The sequence below is a fragment of the Theropithecus gelada genome, chromosome 8 (assembly GCF_003255815.1).
Source record: "Theropithecus gelada isolate Dixy chromosome 8, Tgel_1.0, whole genome shotgun sequence".
Taxonomy (NCBI): Eukaryota; Metazoa; Chordata; class Mammalia; order Primates; family Cercopithecidae; genus Theropithecus; species Theropithecus gelada.
Window position 1 is genome coordinate 63,689,032 of NC_037676.1, and position 18,798 is coordinate 63,707,829.

At 38.5% G+C, this 18,798-nt stretch overlaps 2 protein-coding genes across 4 annotated transcripts in view; one reads left to right on the forward strand and one right to left on the reverse strand.

Moving 5' to 3' along the window:
- Positions 1–10,574, forward strand: part of CLVS1 (clavesin 1) — a 228,581-nt gene extending 218,007 nt beyond the window's left edge. The window contains exon 6 of one of the 2 annotated variants that reach the window (XM_025393208.1): positions 8,385–10,574. In XM_025393208.1, coding sequence (XP_025248993.1) covers positions 8,385–8,472 — 88 coding nt within the window. In that variant the 3' untranslated portion in view covers positions 8,473–10,574. The remainder of the gene's footprint in view (positions 1–8,384) is intronic. The other variant, XM_025393209.1, reaches the window with a different exon arrangement.
- The window catches only part of ASPH (aspartate beta-hydroxylase), a 222,139-nt gene continuing 212,832 nt past the window's right edge, over positions 9,492–18,798 (reverse strand). For both annotated transcript variants that reach the window (XM_025393195.1, XM_025393196.1), the window contains exon 25: positions 9,492–12,429. In XM_025393195.1, the coding sequence (XP_025248980.1) occupies positions 12,279–12,429 (151 nt within the window). In that variant the 3' untranslated portion in view covers positions 9,492–12,278. The remainder of the gene's footprint in view (positions 12,430–18,798) is intronic.

Here is an 18,798-nt window from a genome sequence, read left to right on the forward strand (position 1 = left end):
CCTGATGTAAATGACGAGTTGATGGGTGCAGCAGACCAACATGGCACAAGTATACATATGTAACAAACCTGCACGTTATGCACATGTACCCTACAACTTAAAGTATAATAATAATAAATAAATTAAAAAAAAAAAAAAAAAAAGAACAATTGGTGATTGTAGTCCAGTCTGGTAGTATTCACAGAAACTTGTGGCTACAAATGTGATCTTGTTGAAGATCATTGTTTTATGTGGGGTCAGAGTAGCTGTGTGAGCTGCTTCATAGTGGCACAGCAAGTTAGTGACATGAGTGACAAGAAGAGGTGCCCAAACCATAGCCCAGTGCTCTCAGTTTATCTACCTCTCAGAGGGCCCTTATCATGAGCAGCCACAATCATCTGCAGTCATAAAGTTAATGTTAATTTTGCTATAACATCTTCAAAAAGAGCTTATTTTTTCAAGTGGTTTATATTATTTCCTGAAGATTTTTTAATAAGAAATGCATAATTTATTGAGAGATTAAATTCGAACTTTCTTTATATTGCACTACATGTTGCAATAGCAATTTCCCTGGATGCTGTAACCTCACAGAAGAGGGAAACTAATATTGAAGGGCTAAGAATGCTAACTGTTCTTCAGGTGTCCTTAAAACTAGGTGGTGTTAACCTGATCAAAAAAGCAGGAGAAATTATATTTTGGCTAAACAAAATAGCACGAACACATGCAAATGGAAAAAGCACAGACAACTGTTACTTCCTCGAGTTTTATTCATATTATTTATTTATTTTGAGATACAATTACAAGTACAATTTCACCTTTATCTAAATGATAACAGATGAATGGAGTCTAACCTAAAGTTTCTTTCCAGTTAGAATTTTAATGACAACAGTGATGCTAAGAACATGGCTCTCCTGTCACTGGGACAGGAGGGGCGCTTTGTGAGTGTCAGTTTGAGAACTAAATGAGCTAATACGTGGGAAGCGTTTAGAACGGCGAGTGCTAGTGATGTCAGACACTGATGTTGTCACCGAAGCTCTTTAACATGACTATAGACTTCTAAATAAGGATTACTAGATTATTCTAGGTTCAGTCACAAGCATAATGGAGTAAATGAGGCTCCAGACCAATGCTATCCGATGGAAAAATGTGAGTCACATATGTAATTTTGAGTTGTCTAATAGACATGTTACAAAAATACAGAGAAACAGGTGAAATTAATTTTAATGTTTTCTTTAACCTAATGTATCCAAAATATTATAATTTCACTGTGTGATTTAAATAAATATTAATGAGATAGTTTACTTTTTTTTGGTACTAAGTCATTAAAATTTGGTGTGTACATTACCTTTTACAGTCCATCTCCATTTAACCTGGCCCAAGTTCAAGTCTTCAGTAGCCTCTTGTGGTCAGGGCTCTGTATCGGACAGTGCAGTTTTCATGAAACCCACCTGTTTCTATCCTTTCTGAAGGTGCACATGTTTTTTTTCTGGGGGGTTCTTTCTTCTTTTTTACAAGATGGGCAGACAATGTCCAAGCCCACCACATTTTGGTAGAAATACTTGATACATGAGTTAAAGTACATGTAGGCAAGTGCTGGGAATTGAATGTTTGGCTCACTCTAAAAATAGTTTGCTTCAAAAGTTATAGAACATTTATTTTTTTGGACTGTTTTCTTATATTTTCAGTTCAGTAAATTGTGGCAAATTGTATTGTCAAAGCAGAGAGAGGTTTATTTGTTATTTTGTTTACTTTGATAGGGAAAAGATTTGCTGCTTAGGCTTCTCTTAAAAAAATTATTTATCGGATTCAGTAAACATTAATTGTTCCCAGTGAGCACAATCATTTTGCCTGCTAGGATGATTCTGATTATGAAGAGTTTGGTAGCTGAACAGAAGAATACATGTCCTACAAATATTCCTTAAGTCTCCTTATCAAGGTTACTATTGAATGCATTATAGTAGAAAGAAATTTCATGGCTTTACACAGTTGAAAACAACCATAACTATATTGCGCTGAAGCTACAGAAATAATTATTAAGAAATTTCTGTGTTACTTCTAAAAACTTAAAGATATTAAGTAAGGTAATAAGGTTAGCTTTTATGTGGAATTATTTTATCAATTATTTTGACTTTTTAAAATACTAGACTTCATCCATTTTGAAATGTTAGTTTTTCATGTATTATCACATCACATAATGTGTCAGTACACACAATTCTCTCTTGTAAGTTTTTTAGTGGGGCCATGGCAATTTTGAGTTCAATTCATGCTTTGTGGCTAAATTCGTAAATGAGTATCAATCGATATTCCTGGACCTTAATTTTCTTATCTGCAAATAGGGAAGAATAAGAAGAGCTAAAAAGAACAAATGTGTATACCCAGCTGACACTGAGCTAAATGCTTTCCACACCTTAATTTATCTAATCCTCATCATCCCCAGCACCCATGATGTGGCCGCTATCCTATCTTCATTTTACACACGAGGAGACTGAATTCACCCAAGATCACAAAGCAAGCGACGGAGCCATCATTCTTCAAGCTCACACTGGAGCTTCTCTGGGGAATTTCCTTGACACTTAAAGTTATTTGGGGGAGAAAAACTGAGCAGAATTACTTAGAATTATTTGAAGATACCTTTCTAAAAACTTATTTCTTCCTATTTAGAAGTCTTTACATAGGCTTACTAAGATATTAGGCAATTCTGTGTTATTCCATAAAACCAAGTTTGTTGTTGACTTTAAGAAAGAAAGTTGGTACTGTGGCATAGTTCCTGAAGAAATGATGATGTTGATCCTGGAAAACAGATGGGTAGAACCTGATTCAAATGCAGGTTTGACTGAATCGCCCCTGAGGTTCCTTGTAGCTGGGGTGCTCTATGACTCTTGGTGAATGCTGGGGTTGGAGAGCAGCATTCCTGTGTCTTTATTGGGGTCCACATAGCTCAAGAAGGCAATGCAGGGCATTAGTAAGAAGAAGAAAAAGTGAATGTTAGCTGTTGAGATAAGGAAGCTAAATAAATTTTTGAACATAAAAGTAGACCTGAAAGCAGAACTCTCAGTCCAGTTGTAAGTCTGTGCAGAATGGACTGAATCATGGCCAACATTTTCCATTTTCATCTTGTTCTTCATAAGCATTGATCACTACTAGAATCAATAAAAATCCACAGCCATAGATCCTTAATGAAGTCGGGAAAGTTCCAATTTTGGGGAAGAAAGAGGAAAGAGAGAAAGGGAGATGGTGAAGTAAGGGAGGGTAGAGTAAAGAAGGGTAGAGAGAGAGAGAGAGAGAGAGAGAGAGAGAATAGCAAGAAAACAAAATGTGGCTATCTAGGCTATAATGAAGCCTTGTTAGGGTTGCCTGCTCCACCACTGAGATAATGATGGCTGAAATAACTCAAATCACCCCCCTGCCTGCCCTTGGGGTTAAGCTGGCTTTCAGTGTTGGAAAGAGAACCCTAGAGAAATGTTTGTTTTAGCAGATGTGTTAAGCTTCTTGTGAGAAGTCAAAGTCACTGAATGAAGAGATTACCACCAAGAGTGATCAGGACAACAAAGCCTCAAAGCAAGTGGCTTCTCCATAGTTAATGTACTAAGTGCAGAATTCCTAAGCACTCTGTTTAGAAGTGGTGGAGACATGTTGGTTAGTGAGCAGTTGATTGGTCTTCCCGGAGAGCATTTTGAATCAGCTGAATGTACTGAGGGCGAGATTTAAAAGGTTGTTTCTCTTGGCTTTATTTCTTTTTTTCTAGAGGTTTTGAAAAGCAACATTTACTTTCTATTTCTTTACAGTGAATTTAAAATACTTCATAACATAATGTGCTACTTATATCAAATGTTTATTGTGTGACCAGGTAACAAGAATTATGTCATGCTGAAAGTGAAAAGACTATATGGTCATCTTCTCACTCAGGAAAACGTAAACCAAAAAATAAAAAGTTATGTTTAGTTCCTCGGCCTCTGTGTCTCAGAGTTGTCCTATTGCTACTCACTATTCAACCACGGCACACAGTTTATTGGTGGAGGTAAGAGAGCCTGCATTCTGGAACTGTGCTGCCAGTAAATCTATTAGAAGAAATCATGTAGATCCCAATTTGACATCATGTGGAGGAGGAAGTGAAAGTTGGCTACCTGAACAAGAACTATGAATAATGTGTGAAAGATAATTTTTTTCTTCATTCCTTTCCTTTCATGTCTAACACCTTCCCCCAAAAAACTGCCTCTCCTCTGACTAGGTAATGGGGGTGCCTGTCACAGTGATTCTAGTCTGTTTGTGGGTCTATGGCTGGATAACTGAAGCAGTATTTCCACAAAAGAATAAAGGTTTTGGCACATTGCTCATAGTCCGTTGCATATGGCAGAAGTTCACAAATATTTCTTAGCATGAGTGTGTGAATAAGTGATTATTTAAAAACTCATTATTTGAGAATTTGATTTTCTTTTCATAGTGGCTCCCAAAACAGGGAAAGGGAAAGTTTTGAAACAGATCCAAAACACAAAAATCACAGATAATCATTTGTATGAGTAACAAATTTCAAGATCCAAAAGGATGGAGATAGATTGGAAACATGAGGCAAATTCAAGAAAATGAAATTTAATACCCAACCATGTACTTTTGAGATGGGAGAGAAATGGTTAACAGCAGCATGGCAGGATGTGTAAATACAGTCAGATTTCCCTTTGGTTGTATTGTATCAGTGCCAGAAAGGCTAATGCAGTTCTAAAATACTTCAACAGAAGCAAACAGGGCAAAAAACAAACAAAAGTCAAGAAGGTGAAGCAATTATTTTACTCTATTCTGAGGTCACACCAGGAGTATGCGGGCAACCCAGCCAGTTGATGAAGAGATACAGGAGAGTGCTAAGGTGTCCAGTTTTAGAAACCTTGGCACAAGAGGAATCTGACTAGCCTTGGCTGGGCGGGTGTGGGGGGGCTAAAAGGTACTTGCATCTACTCTAGTGGCTCCAGGAGAAAGAACCAGAAATTGCACATAGAAGTTTAGAAAGGGCAGATCTGAGTTCAATGGAAGGAATAATTTTCTAGCTGAGTTGCCTTTTTAGGGGCATGGAGGAGCAGGTTTCTCAAGTTGGTTATGTTCGAGAAGAGGCTGCATGACTCCTTACTGAAGATTTCCTATCAGGTTGGTCTAGACAAGTTACTGTTTCCCTCTAACTCTGTGACTGTGGTTCACATGCCATGTTGTGAAATAAAGTGAAGTCATATGACAGAAGGTAAATGGAGTTTAAGGTCTGTAAAAGTAGGTGGCCACCAATATTCTCCATCTCCACAGGGTCCGTAGGTCAAACAGGCGGGCAGCTGTCCAAGGTGCTGGAGGGAGGTTGGCCTGTGTCGGTGGTTGTGCTCCCCTGGTTGTCTTCATGCTTGCTGTTTGTTTTAATGCCTCTGGATTTTCTGTTTTTCTGTTCCTCGTACAAACCTACCCTTCTCCCTTCCCCACATGCACACTGGGCTTAAACAAAGAGGAAAATGCACTGAAATGTGTTAGGGGGCTGGGGCTAAACTACAACCTAGGGTTTCCTTCCTTTGTCCCATCCTAGCAGTAAATGAGTCCATGAGTCCATTTCACTTTCAAAGGTCCAGATTGGTATATAAGATTGGACTGTTTGAATGGATTGATAGTTACAGTAGAAATAAAATTTTTTGAGACACTTGTACTGATTTGCTTCTTGAGTTCTTAACTTTATCCTTTCCACAGTACATACATATCTTGAAAGGAGACAGGAAACTTAAGCAAACCAACAATGATTTTTATGGTGAGGTGGAAGGAACACTAGATGGTTTAGTTAAACACCTCTGTGGCCTTTGGTATACCCAGGAGCTGTGTGTTGGTAATAAACCTGGCAACTTCTCTACTTTCTATTTGTGTTGCCTTTTATACATCATTTGACTTCTCAGTCCCTTAGTTTTTTCCGTCTATAAAAACTAAGGGTTGTGAAAATGAAATGTTAATATATGTCAATGTAAATACATGTTAATACACAACTAAGGGTTGTGAAAATGAAATAAGCTAATATATGTCAAGAACTTCTTAGAACAATACCATGTGCAAACATAGTGTTTTAATACTTTGTGTTGAGGGGGTCATCAAGACCACCCTTTTCTGTATTTGATAATTTTAGTAATGTTTTCCTAACTTATTAGAAGGACCCACAGGACACAGGAAAGTTGTTAGACTGACAGTTGTGGTTTATTACAGAGAAGGAGATAGGTTGCAATCAGGAATGGAAGGCCATGAGTAGGGAGGAGTCCAGGAAGGACCAGCTGTAAGCTTCCAGTTGTCCTTCCAGTAGAATCACATAAACAGAACTTAATTCTCTTAGCAAAGATGTGTGACAACATCTGCAAAGTGTTGTCAATAAAGGAGGTTCACCTGTGCCCTGGTGTCCAGGTTTTTATGGGGGGGGTCAGTCTCATGGGCATACAGTACCTTTGTGACTGATCTTAACTGCTCAGTCCTCAGCCTTCCCCCATCCCCTCTTGTTACCAGACCCCATCACTTACTTACCCAAAGTTAGTCTTTGGTCAGGGGTTTCCTCAGTATCATCCCTTCGTGGTTTACCAGAAAGATGTTATTGGAAAGTGGTCCCAATCCAGACCCCAAGAGAGGGTTCTTGGATCTCGTGCAAGAAAGAATTCAGGGTAAGTCCATAGAGTAAAGTGAAAGCAAGTTTATTAAGAAAGTAAAGGAATGAAAGAATGGCTACACCATAGAAAGAACAGCCCTGAGGGCTGCTGGTTGCCCATTCTTATGGTTATTTCTTGATTATATGCTAAGCAAGGGGTGGATTATTCATGCCTCCACTTTTTAGACCATATAGGTTAATTTGCTGATGTTGCTATGGCATGGTGCTGGTGCTGTCATGGTGCTGGTGGGAGTGTAGCAGTGAAGGTGACTGGAAATCACTCTCATCGCCATCTTGGTTTGGTGGGTTTTGTTTGGCTTTTTACTACAATCTGTTTTATCAGCAGGGCCTTTATGATCTGTATCTTTTGTTAACCTCCTATCTCATTCTGTGACTAAGAATGCCTTAACCTTCTGGGAATTATCTCAGCAGGTCTTAGGCTTATTTTACCCAGCCCCTATTTAAGATGGAGTTGCTCTGGTTCAAACACCTCTGACACTCTTACTGCCTTAAAAGGGCCAAACTGATACAGTGTGACCTAAAAGCCCAGACATACAAAAGTAAGCATGCACTATAAATCACACTGTTAGCATAAACTACTTGGCATGAACTAAGGTCTCAGATATACAAAGATCTTCTTATCAGGTAGGCTATTCTAAGGGCTTAGAGGAGCCAAAGGCCAGTCTTGAAAACTTGTAAGGTGTAGGGTTTGGGCACCCCAGGTCTACTGAGTTAACAATTTATTGCACATATATGTAAGTTTTACTTATTTGAACAATTTAACAATTTTCATAATAATGTTTTTAGTTGTGAACATTTATTAAATATCTACTGCATAACTCTTTTTATAATCTTTTATCTGTAAGCTGAAAAATAATTTGGTTTAATTCATATTATAAACTTAGAAAAAATCATTATTACTTCAATATAAAAGGACACATCAAAAACTAATGATCATTACTAGTATTGCAATAGTGGTTGTTCATAAGAGTGCTTCATAAGTTTTAACTATAATTTCATGCCAAATGCTCTATGCATATTATTAGTTGTAGTCCTTATCAACAACTGTGGGAAGTAGGTAATACTTGTAATATACAGGTGAGAGAATCAAGGTCCAGAGAGTTTCAAGAACTCCCCTAAGCTTCCCAGCCAGTAAGGGACAGAGTCTAACTTTACCATCTGATTCATAGTCTTAACATCATGCATGATAGTTTCCAGTGACTCTCAGAGACAAAAGGTTTAAAAGGTACACTAAAACATTAAAAATTCAACAAACTTTATATATCTCAAGGTACACAGGATATTTAGATGCTGGGGCAGAGTGTGGCTAGAATACATATGTCCCTTTTACCAAGAGAAGTGATCACTGCAAAGAATATTCCAATACTCCAAAATGCTTTTTTGCCATAAAAATATGGTATAGCAAGCAAAAGTAAGAAAAACAGAGATATGAAAGGGAACACATTATGCAGTTATTTTGGGTGTCTTTATTTCTTATTTTGATTTTGGAGACAGGGTCTACCTCTGTCACCCAGGCTGGAGTGCAGTGTCATAATATGGCTCAGTGCAGCCTCAAACTCCTGGACTCAAGTGATCCTCCCACCTCAGCCTCCTGAGTAGCTGGGATTACTGGCATGTGCCACTGCACCTAGTTAATTTTTGAGTGTCTATTAAAAAGAGAAATATAAAATCCAGATGTCTTCAAAGGTTCCAAAATTGTCACCATGAATTGTTTGTAATTCTGTCTTTTTCCCTCCCCTCTTGTTAGATCTCAGTCTGTGGTAGAAGCTGGGACCCTGAAACATGAGGAGAAGGGAGAGAATGAGAACACTCAGCCACTCCTGGCTCTGGACTGAACCCTGAGTCACACCAATGCTCCCGCACACTGGCCTTCAGTGGTATCAGCCACCCAGGAAGCACATGCGCAACTGACCCACACAGACACGTGTGTTCTGCTTGACACAAGGTCCTCCACTCCTGACCCCCTGCAGTGACTGTCACCAGCCATCGGTCTGAGCAGCCAAAGTTGGACAAAGACTTGAGAGATGCTTTTTTTTTTCCCCCCACCACAGTGAGGGGACTGGAGGATAATGCAAGGCATTTATGTAAAAAAGATTATCCTTCCTATTTATGGTAGTAAATAAATTGAAAAAATAAAAAACTAAACTTGATGCACACACTGCATTAGGACAAGAATTTTTCTGAGGTATCACACAAGGACCCTCTCTGGTTTTTGAAAATTAAGTGCATTTCCAAGTAAATGTATCAGAGTTAAACTGTGCAGACACCACTGTCAAGTTTCATGTAGTACAAAGCCCTGAGACAATAGCATCTCTGGTAATTTCCATTCTTACTGAATTATTTCCTTTGACCTCATCACCAGCATTGAATTGTTCAGCCTAAGAGCATGTTCTCATAGGTCTGGGTATTTGCAAAATTTGCTTATTTTGATATCCTGCAAAAAAATTATTTTGATGTCACATCTCTTGTCAGGCCACTAGCTGACTGTCATGAGCTGACTTTAAAGGAAGACACATGCACATGAAATACAATTATTTCATCTGAGCAATGTGAGTTTCCTCCACAGGCAGTTCAAGAGCCCATTAGTGCAGCGTGTGTCTGCAGAGGAGCTGTCTCATTGAAAACACATGTCAGTGATTAATGAATCCATTCCAGTTGTCTCAACTGGGTCACTACAGCAAAGAAAAGTGCTATCAAACCATTTACCCCTTGTCCCCAACCCTCCTGCAACAATTAAAGATGTGGAGAAAGAATGTGGTTGTTGCTCCGAGGGTAAATATTCAATCATGGAGCAAGACCCATGTGGATGGTTAAATATGCAAGTACTAAAGAAGAGAAGACTAGAAATGCAAGATGAACTGTCAAAGGTCATTTTATTTACCTATTCTCCTTAGAAATGGAGTCCCTAACTATCCATTCAAAAGAAATCAGATATAAAATAAACGGACATCATATGATATGATATTCTTACTTGTGCCATGTTTTCCAAGACCGGTGCATATTTTTAGATATCTCTTATTTGCCCAGCCATCTGTATGACATGGGTATTTATTAGTATGACCAGTTGGTGCTCAATGTCAAACAAAAATATTTTAGTTAATAATGGGCAGTAAAATATGATTTTACATTTTAAATATTTGGGAGAGTTAATTTGTTAGCTAAATAATTCAAGGGAAAGAGATTATTCAACTCGTCAAAATCACCCCTGATAATGTTATTACTCATCTTAATTATTTATTACATCTCTTTCCCAATGGATCTAATATTTTAATTTTTTTTCCCTATTGGTAGAGAATAATAACAGAAGTAATTTTCATATTATACCCTTGGAGAAATAAAGTTGAAACAGAATTAAAAATACTTCTCAAACAGCTGTATCACAATATAAATTAAATTAATTCATTTTTGTGTAGACATTGGAAATCACAAAAATAATAACATTGAAATAATTCTACCAATGCAGTGACAGAAACACTTTTCTTATGTACCAAGACATAGGTAAGAGAAAGAAAGAATTAAAGTGAATTAGAAAATCCATTTTATTGCTTGGGTTTAAAATAGTTATGGGATACAAGTATTTACAATGCTATTGGAGTCAATTATTGACAACACTTTGCAACAGTAATGCCATTTCTAGTTTTTCAATTGGCAATACTTAGAACCCTACTGTAGTGACCTGATTTTAAATACCATATTTACTAAGTTAAGAGCTAGTTTTTACTCTCTTCCATAATTTCATTACATGAATGTAAGATGATGGCTCAACAATGACGACTTATAGTTTGAATTTCTTTATGTGTATGCAATATACATATGAGAACCAAATTCAACAAGTGACGTGAATGTTACTACATGAGCATTGAATTGTATTGCCCTTGTCAGTTATTTCCTCTGTTCAATAAATACTGAAGGACACAAATACCTTTTTACTTTTCAAGAGTTTGCCTTCTCTTCTCGATTTTATTTAATTTGGATATTTTTCCTCCCATGCCTCTTCATCTGATTTAGTGGGATGTTTTCAATACCAGCAAAACAAAAGAACAGGAAAAGTATTTTGCAAACTTATCCACTGGAAGCTAATGTCCTTAAGGTCAAGCAAAAAGAGTCAATTTCAATTTCAAAGAGCTGTTCTTTAAATGAGATAAAGAAAGTCTCCTTTTGTTTTTAGATGGAAAAGAAAGCACACGTTTTTTCTACCTGTGAATGAAATTTGGTGACCTCTGTGCCATTCCTGCAGCATTTTTGTTCATATTGGTTTAGAATTCAGTGCATGAATATCATTACATTCTTATAGCTAACATTTCTAGTTAGCTTTGATTCAAAACATACAAAATCTGATGCATTAATACTTTATAAATTAATGACTTGCTCATCTTTGGAATGAGTAGGCAAGACGATTTTTAACTGTTATTTCTATGTTGTGGGTAATGTTAAAACTAAATGTAAATGATGATAATTGCTATTTCACAGTGATGTTTAAAATGGCAGAGGCTTCTCAAGCCAGAGAGATGGGACAGTCTTCCAAACTCTTTCATCAAAAAGGAAAGCAATCTGGACCTCCTACACCCAGGACAAAGATCCTGGCATTCTTAGTAACCTTTTACTCTGCCATCCTTAACATTTCTACAGAAGTGTAGCAGAAATCATCTCCAAGACTGAAGAGCTGGCTTCCTGTCATTCACATGAATCTACCACAGGCAAAGACACTGTATTCTCAGCCCTTGCCTCATGGATGGCGAAACAGCCAGGAGCCTGACACCCTAGCAGCCACCTATCCACCTAACCCTGAAAGAACATATTTTTATTTCCATGAACTATACTTTTTCCCCAGAAGCTCTAATAATTCGCATAAAAATTTACATCTGGGACTTCTATAACAATATAAGATAATTCCATGCTCTTTGTTCAGTGTGAAAAGTTCCTCTTTGAAAGAAATAGGATTTTGTCAATATCCCCACCACTAGCATAGTGAGAAGAGGATCTCAATCAAGATAAAAAAACCCAAATGACTGGAGAGTTGGGATGGGTACAGTTCATAGACACTGGCATAATGACCTCTTTCTTTTTTGTATTAGGAAAATAAAACTGCTTTTTTCATGAGTGTCTTTTACTAAGAAGAATTAAAAGAGGGACGTCTGAGTTTCCCAGTAATGCTACCGTTAAACAGCTAGAAGTAAAGCATTTATACAGCTTGTCATTAAAATCAACAAAAACGTAGTGGTACATGATGACAAAATAGTCTAGCTACACTAGAAAAATATAACTGCATAGAAAAATTACAAACTAAAGCAATCCATTCACAGTTTCTACATATGTTCTCTTTATACACTGAATTAGATCTATTCTATGTGGAAAAAATATCTTTGGTAAAGTAGAAGCTATCAAATGTTCACCTTAAATACCGGCAGAAGACCACTGCTTTCATGAGATGACACACAGCAGGGCATTTCCTAAATGAATTGCAGCGAGGCAAATACTCCCTTTAGTGTCTTCTAACCCTAGCAGGAGGCTGAGAATTATTCAGGCTGCAAGTCAAGGGGATTAAGAGTCCTAGTGTTCGAAATTCTATCCTCACACCCAAGGAAATGGAACCAGAAAGGCAGCCTCTCTCCAGAGTGTCCCATGCTTGCATGAATTCATGCTAAATTGCAGGAAGGCTGCGTCTCTGCTGTGGTGTCAGTTCTGGGTGCCACACATCCACGATGAATATCAGCCGGAAAGATGAAGCATCCTGCCATACCTCGTGCTCAAAGGAGTCATCAAAGATGAGCACCTTGCCTTCCTCCCAGGTCCTGCAAAAGAAAGACAAGGATTCCTGAATATAGCTTTGTGTGGTTCAGATGTCTGAGGATCAATTCCTGTCCATGCGCGAGAACTACCTTTGGTAACAACCTTTGGGACATAACCAAATAACTAGAACATTAAGCCCAAGTTTATTCTTCCCTTGATGATTAGGAAAGAATTTCAGAAATCTTGCTATGAACATCAGTTTTCATTTCTCAGCACTGGAGATGTACAAATAACAGAGGATTTGTGATGAAGACATATTGGTCTTATTACATGCCTTGCAATTATTCTGTATATTATTATATGTCTTGCAATTATTCTGGTTTAGACGTATGGGCAGTGATTGGGTCTCAGGCATCTCTATGCTTCTCAAGACACTTCCAATCAATTTTGTTTTCAGCTCACTCCACTTGTTCAAGTTTCATTTTATGGAAGAAAGGAATCAACTTAAACACGGTAACCATAAAGTAGAAAACTAAATTAGGAGTTTCCTCGCTAGTATTCCGGCTGAAGAAAATGGGCAGATTGGGAATGAATTTTGTTTGTATTTTTAGTATCATCTTCTATGCAAGTGGGTTATCCATGGAATATTTTAAATCAATGCTGCAAAACACCCTATAGAGCTTCCAACATTACCTCATAAGATATCTGCATAGGGACTAAGATCTAAATATAGTGTTAGTCTATTAAGAAAGAAACATACTGGAGGCAGTTAACACAATGCTTTTCAAATCTAAAGAGAGTTTATGAGTGATATTGATGGTTCCTTATTTTAAAAATAGATATTAACTGCCAATATATTCAATACCAAGTTATGTTTTTAAAATAAATTTTTTGCTAGAAAATTTTCCTTAGGTACTAAATTCCAGTTAAGCCTTAAAAATTTTGCACCTGGATTAGCAAATAATGACAATTATAGCATGGGAAATGCTAGCTTGATTTCAAGTTACTGTATTATCATAAAGATGTTTTCCTTGGGAAAACTAGTGGTGAATTTTTATGTTCCATATTAGGTGATTAACCAATATAAACTGAGCAATACTACATATATTGCAGGGCTTCACAACCTTGGTATTACTGACATCTAGGCCAGATCATTCTCTGTTGTAGGGGCTGTTCCATGCACTATAAGATATTTAGCAGCATCCCTGACCTCCACCCACTGTACGGCAGTAGCATTCCCTATACTATTAGGTTGGTGCAAAAGTAATTGCAGTTTTTGCCATAGTTGTGACAACCAGAAACATCTCTAGTCATTGTCAAATGTCCAGGGTGGGAGCAGGGGCAAAAATCATTCCAGTGGAAAATAACTGACATACTGAATAAATCTGATAATAAAATTTCCAAGTTATGTAAACTAACAGATAAAGTACTGAGCTTTTCCAAGTTGACAGTTCATTGAAGTTGGGAACCAAACCTCTACTTCTCTACCTACCCTCCCACCTCCACCCAGTGTGCTATCTCACATACTTCATGATACGGTTTGGCTGTGTCCCCACCCAAATTTCATCTTGAATTGTACTCCCATAATTCCCATGTGTTGTGGGAAGGACCCGATGAGAGATAATTTGAATCATGGGGCAGTTTCCCCCATACCGTTCTCATCACAGTGAACAAGTATCATGAGATCTGATGGTTTCATCAGGGGTTTCCATTTTTGCATCTTCCTTATTTTCTCTTGCTGCCACTATGTAAGATGTGCCTTTCAGCTGGGTGTGGTGGCTCATGCCTGTACTCTCAGCACTTTGGGAGGCCGAGGAGGGAGGTTCACAAGATCAGGAGTTCAAGGCCAGCCTGGCCAACATGGTGAAACCCCCATCTCTACTAAAAATACAAAAATTAGCTGGGTGTAGTGGCGCATGCCTGTAATCCCAGTTACTCAGGAGACTGAGGCAGGAAAATTACTTGAACTTGGGAGGCAGAAGTTGCAGTGAGCCGAGATCAAGCCACTGTGCTCCAGACTGGGTGACAGGGCAAGATTCCATCACCAAAAAAAAAAAAAAAAAAAAAAAAAGGAAAAGGAAAAGAAAGAAGAAGAAGAAGAAGGAGAAGGAGAAGAAGAAGAAGAGCACCTTTTGACTCTTGCCATGATTCTGAGTCCTCCCCAGCCATGTGGAACTGTAAGTGCAATCAAACTTCTTTTTCTTCTCAGTCTCAGGTATGTCTTTATCAGCTGCATGGAAATGGACTAATACACCTTGCCTCATCGCTTGCATTCAACACACACATGTTGATTGGCTCTTTTACAACTCCTCTGAAGGTTTTTAGGGTTCCATTAGAGTTCCATCAAGGGTAGCAAAAGATAGAAATCTATGGACTTAGGAGCAAAGGGCAGAATATGCATTCATTACCATGGAAAACCCAACTTGAGAACAAACGTAAAACCAAGTGGGGGAAATACGCTGACAAGAAAAATCAGTGAAACAGTTCACAGCTTCCACAGTTAGGCAGGCATTTTCTAGGTCTTAGTGTTGTCACTGGGATTAAGCAATGTCAGTGGATACCACAGACAAGCCTTATAATTTATGTAAAAGATGAGGGAGGAAGTGTACTCAAAACGAAAGGCAGTGCACCTATGTTCACAGCAGCACTATTCACAATAGCCAGAAGGTGTGAGCCACCCACGTGTCTATTGATGAATGAACAGAAAAACAAAATGTGGTATACACATACAATGGAATATTAATTCAGCCTCAAAAAGAAGGGAAATTTTGACACATGCTACAATGTGTATGAACTCTGAGGACATTATGTCAAGTAAAATAAGCCAGACATAAAAGGATAATTACTATTTTATTCTACACATCTGAGGTCCTAGACTAGCAGTTAAATTCATAGAGACAGAAAAGAGAAGAGTATTGCCAGTGGCCGGTGGGAGGAGGGGAATGGGAGTTATTTAATGGTTATAGTTTCAGTTTTGCAAGTTAGAAAGAGTTCTGAGGATAGATCATGTTGATGGTCATACAATATGGATGTACTTAACATCACTAAACTGCACACCCAAAAATGGATAATATGGTAAATTTCGTTATGTGTATTTTACTACAATTAAATAGAGAAAAAAGGGAAAGGCAAAGGAGAGCATGTGGTAGAGGAGAAAGAGAGAAGCAATACAGCAAGATGGAAATTTATGGTCTTTGAGGGGAAGCCTCTTGACCCTGGCATTTATTACTTATGGGACCTAAGGTGAGCTACTTAGCATAATTGAGTCTTCAAATCTTCATTGGCATAATTGATGTGAGGATTAGCACATGGTTGGCACATAGTAGATATTCAACTAATGACAGAAAATATAAAACAGAAAAGGAATGAAAATATAAAGAAAAATAGGGAAAAGATAAAAGACAGAGGTGAAATGTTGGGAGGTGGTATGTTACCAAAAATGACCTTGGCATCACTCCTTATGAAATCTGCCTTCCTTTCAGACAACTAAAAACTTCCAAGGGAGATGAGATATAAAAACATCGTCAGAGCATCTGTGAAATGTACTTTGTACAGCAATGACAAGTGATTTTCAAAGTTTTTTGGGTGGCAGAGAAACCGGAAACTACTTAAAATACTAGAAGTAATTAAAATAACTGAATAGAAAATTCTAGCCCACACAAAATGACATTTTTCACTAGACTATGATAGGTATAACAAAGCCAAAGATCTAGAAATGTTTTATGGGAAAAAGGCCTTAAGCATTCCATTCATTAAATTAAATTCCTTGAGAACTGGGAAAAGTTATTAGCACCAGAACACGCTGGTCACTCATGGAACATCAGTGCATATAAGAGTAGAACTTAAGAACCACAGGCTTGCAGCTTTCCAGATACATTAAGCACAATACAGATTAGTGTAAACCATTAATTAATCGATTTTATAAATGAGAAATTTGGGGAGGTATCCCAAAGGGTTGTTAATTGGACTGTTTTAGGGTCACAAAACTCTTGGGGAAAGTGAGTGCTGTTGGATTTATTTGCCCTTCCACTTTCTTTCATGCATTTCCCCCAGAAAATAGCAAAGATAGTCAATTACATAACGTAGATTTTTTAATGTAGATTTCTTCTGAATTCTTAAAAAAAATGGTGTCTTTCAATCAGTTACTAGAGATAGAATGACTAAAACTGCAGTCATGATTCACCTAAAAGGGCAAAATGAAAGAACAATAAAACCTCATACAAGCGATGTCCAGGCTTAAGTGACTCCAGGTGAAATTCAAGGTGTATACATGCTTGGGAAAGGATGAGTGCTTTTCTTCCACAACAAAGGGAGAGGAGCATAAAGATGTCAAATCACTTCTGAATGAAAACCAAAGACTCTCTAGAATGCAAAGTTAGTTTTCAGGCCACTTGCTTTGTGAGCAAAGCTCCATCAAATAAGATTAAGTTACACTCAAATTATGACATAGAATCAGCCTTTTGGAGAAACCATCTTCAAAGTGGCCTGTGACAGAGGTCTGCCTGGAAGTACTGCTACAGCCCTTGTCTAAGGACTCAGAGAAGCAGCATTGGGGGTGGGCACTGCTCTCCATCCCTGGAAGCTTGGTTCACTGTTGGAACTTCCTCCTTTCCTTCCTCGCTTTCTCTCCTCCCACCCAACACTTTATTTTTTCAAGATAGGATCTGCTCTGTCACCCAGGCTGGAGTGTGGTGGCACCATCACAGCTCACTGCAGCCTGTGCCTTCCAGGCTCAGGTGATCCTCCCACCTCAGCCTCCCGAGTACCTAGGACTACAGGTGTGCACCATCACATCCAGCTAATTTTTGGACTTTTTTTTTGTAGAGATGGGGTTTCTCTATGTTGCCCAAGATGCTCTCCAACTCCTGGGCTCAAACAATTCTCCTGCCTTGGCCTCTCAAAGAGTTGGGATTACAGGCATGAGCCACTGCTCCTGGCCTTCTGTTAGAATTTCTTACCACTAAGAGAAGAAAGCCTCTCTCTGGATTGTCAAAAGATATAAGAATATCTGGTCCCAAGATAAAACAGTATTCCATAATCTGTCAACTTCTCAAATTATTATAATTATAAATAATGATAAGGATAAAATGGTGGCAGTGCATGTTTAATAACTATAATTTGGTCACAGAATTACCATTGATAATAATAAGGCTAAGTGATGATACTAGGTGCTTACAGAGTCTTCCACCTAGAAATTTGATAGATAATATCTTAATTATCTTTGCTAAAATGTTCTGAGATAGGCAAAGGACATGATTGTGATTTTCAAGCAAAGGAATCACATGAAAACAGGTTCAGATGTCTGCAGTGACACTGATTCTATGGCCGAAGCAGACATGGTCCTAAGAGACATTCTTAGCATCTGTAGATGATATGCTGAGGTGGCCTGCAAGGCATGAAACAGGCTGAGTGGAAAACAGAAAAGGGTCAAAGAGCTCAGGAATACGGACATTTGACACAGCTCTTACTCATTCCGATCTACTGAAATTCCCCGGTTCAGACTCCATTGAAAGCCCTGGCATGGCACACTGTAAGCAAAACGTAAAACTGCATTGTCACCCTTCCTCTTCTCTCTCTCCCCTTCTAACACACACAAACAACTTCTGCCTTCCTCCTCTTAGTTCCAGGTCACCAGTATTTAAGGGTTTTGTAACTCAGATGAAGGCACTGAAGGAGGAGGAAAAAGAAAGGGAAGAGGAAAAGAAAAAGTTATAGTGTTACTGGAAAGCATCCTGATCCAGAGCCCAAAAGAGGGTTCTTGGATCTCGAACAAGAAAGAATTCAGGGTGAGTCCATAGAGTAAAGTGAAAGCAAGTTTATTAAGAATGTAAAGGAATAAAAGAATGGATACTCCAATGACTACTCCATAGGTTGCTGGTTGCCCATTTTTATGGTTATTTCTTGATTATCTGCTAAACAAGGAATGTGGTCTAAAAATGCCTCCCATTTTTAGACCACATAGGGTAACTTCTTGACATTGCCATGGTATCTGTAAACTGTCCAGGCGCTGGTGGGAGTGTAGGAGTGAGGATGACCAGAGATTACTCTCGTGATCATCTTGGTTTTGGTGGGTTTTAGCCAGCTTCTTTGCTGCAACCTGTTTTATCAGCAAGGTCTGTATGACCTATATCTTTCGCTGACCTCCTATCTCACCCTGTGACTTAGAATGCCTTAACTGTCTGGGAATGCAGCCCAGTAGATCTCAGCCTTGTTTTACCCAGCTCCTATTCAAGATGGAGTTGCTCTGGTTCAATTGCCTCTGACAATAGGGCTGTAGAGATGGGATGCCTTCCCTCTTTCCGGTACCTCTCCAGTTCCAGGGTAGGGGCACAGAGAGAAGAAAGAGATGTGAGTAGCAGGGAGGGTCTCTGCTGCATTCTTGTCACACCTCCCTTCCCCAGGGTCCCTCCCAGCTCCAGGCCTATCAAATC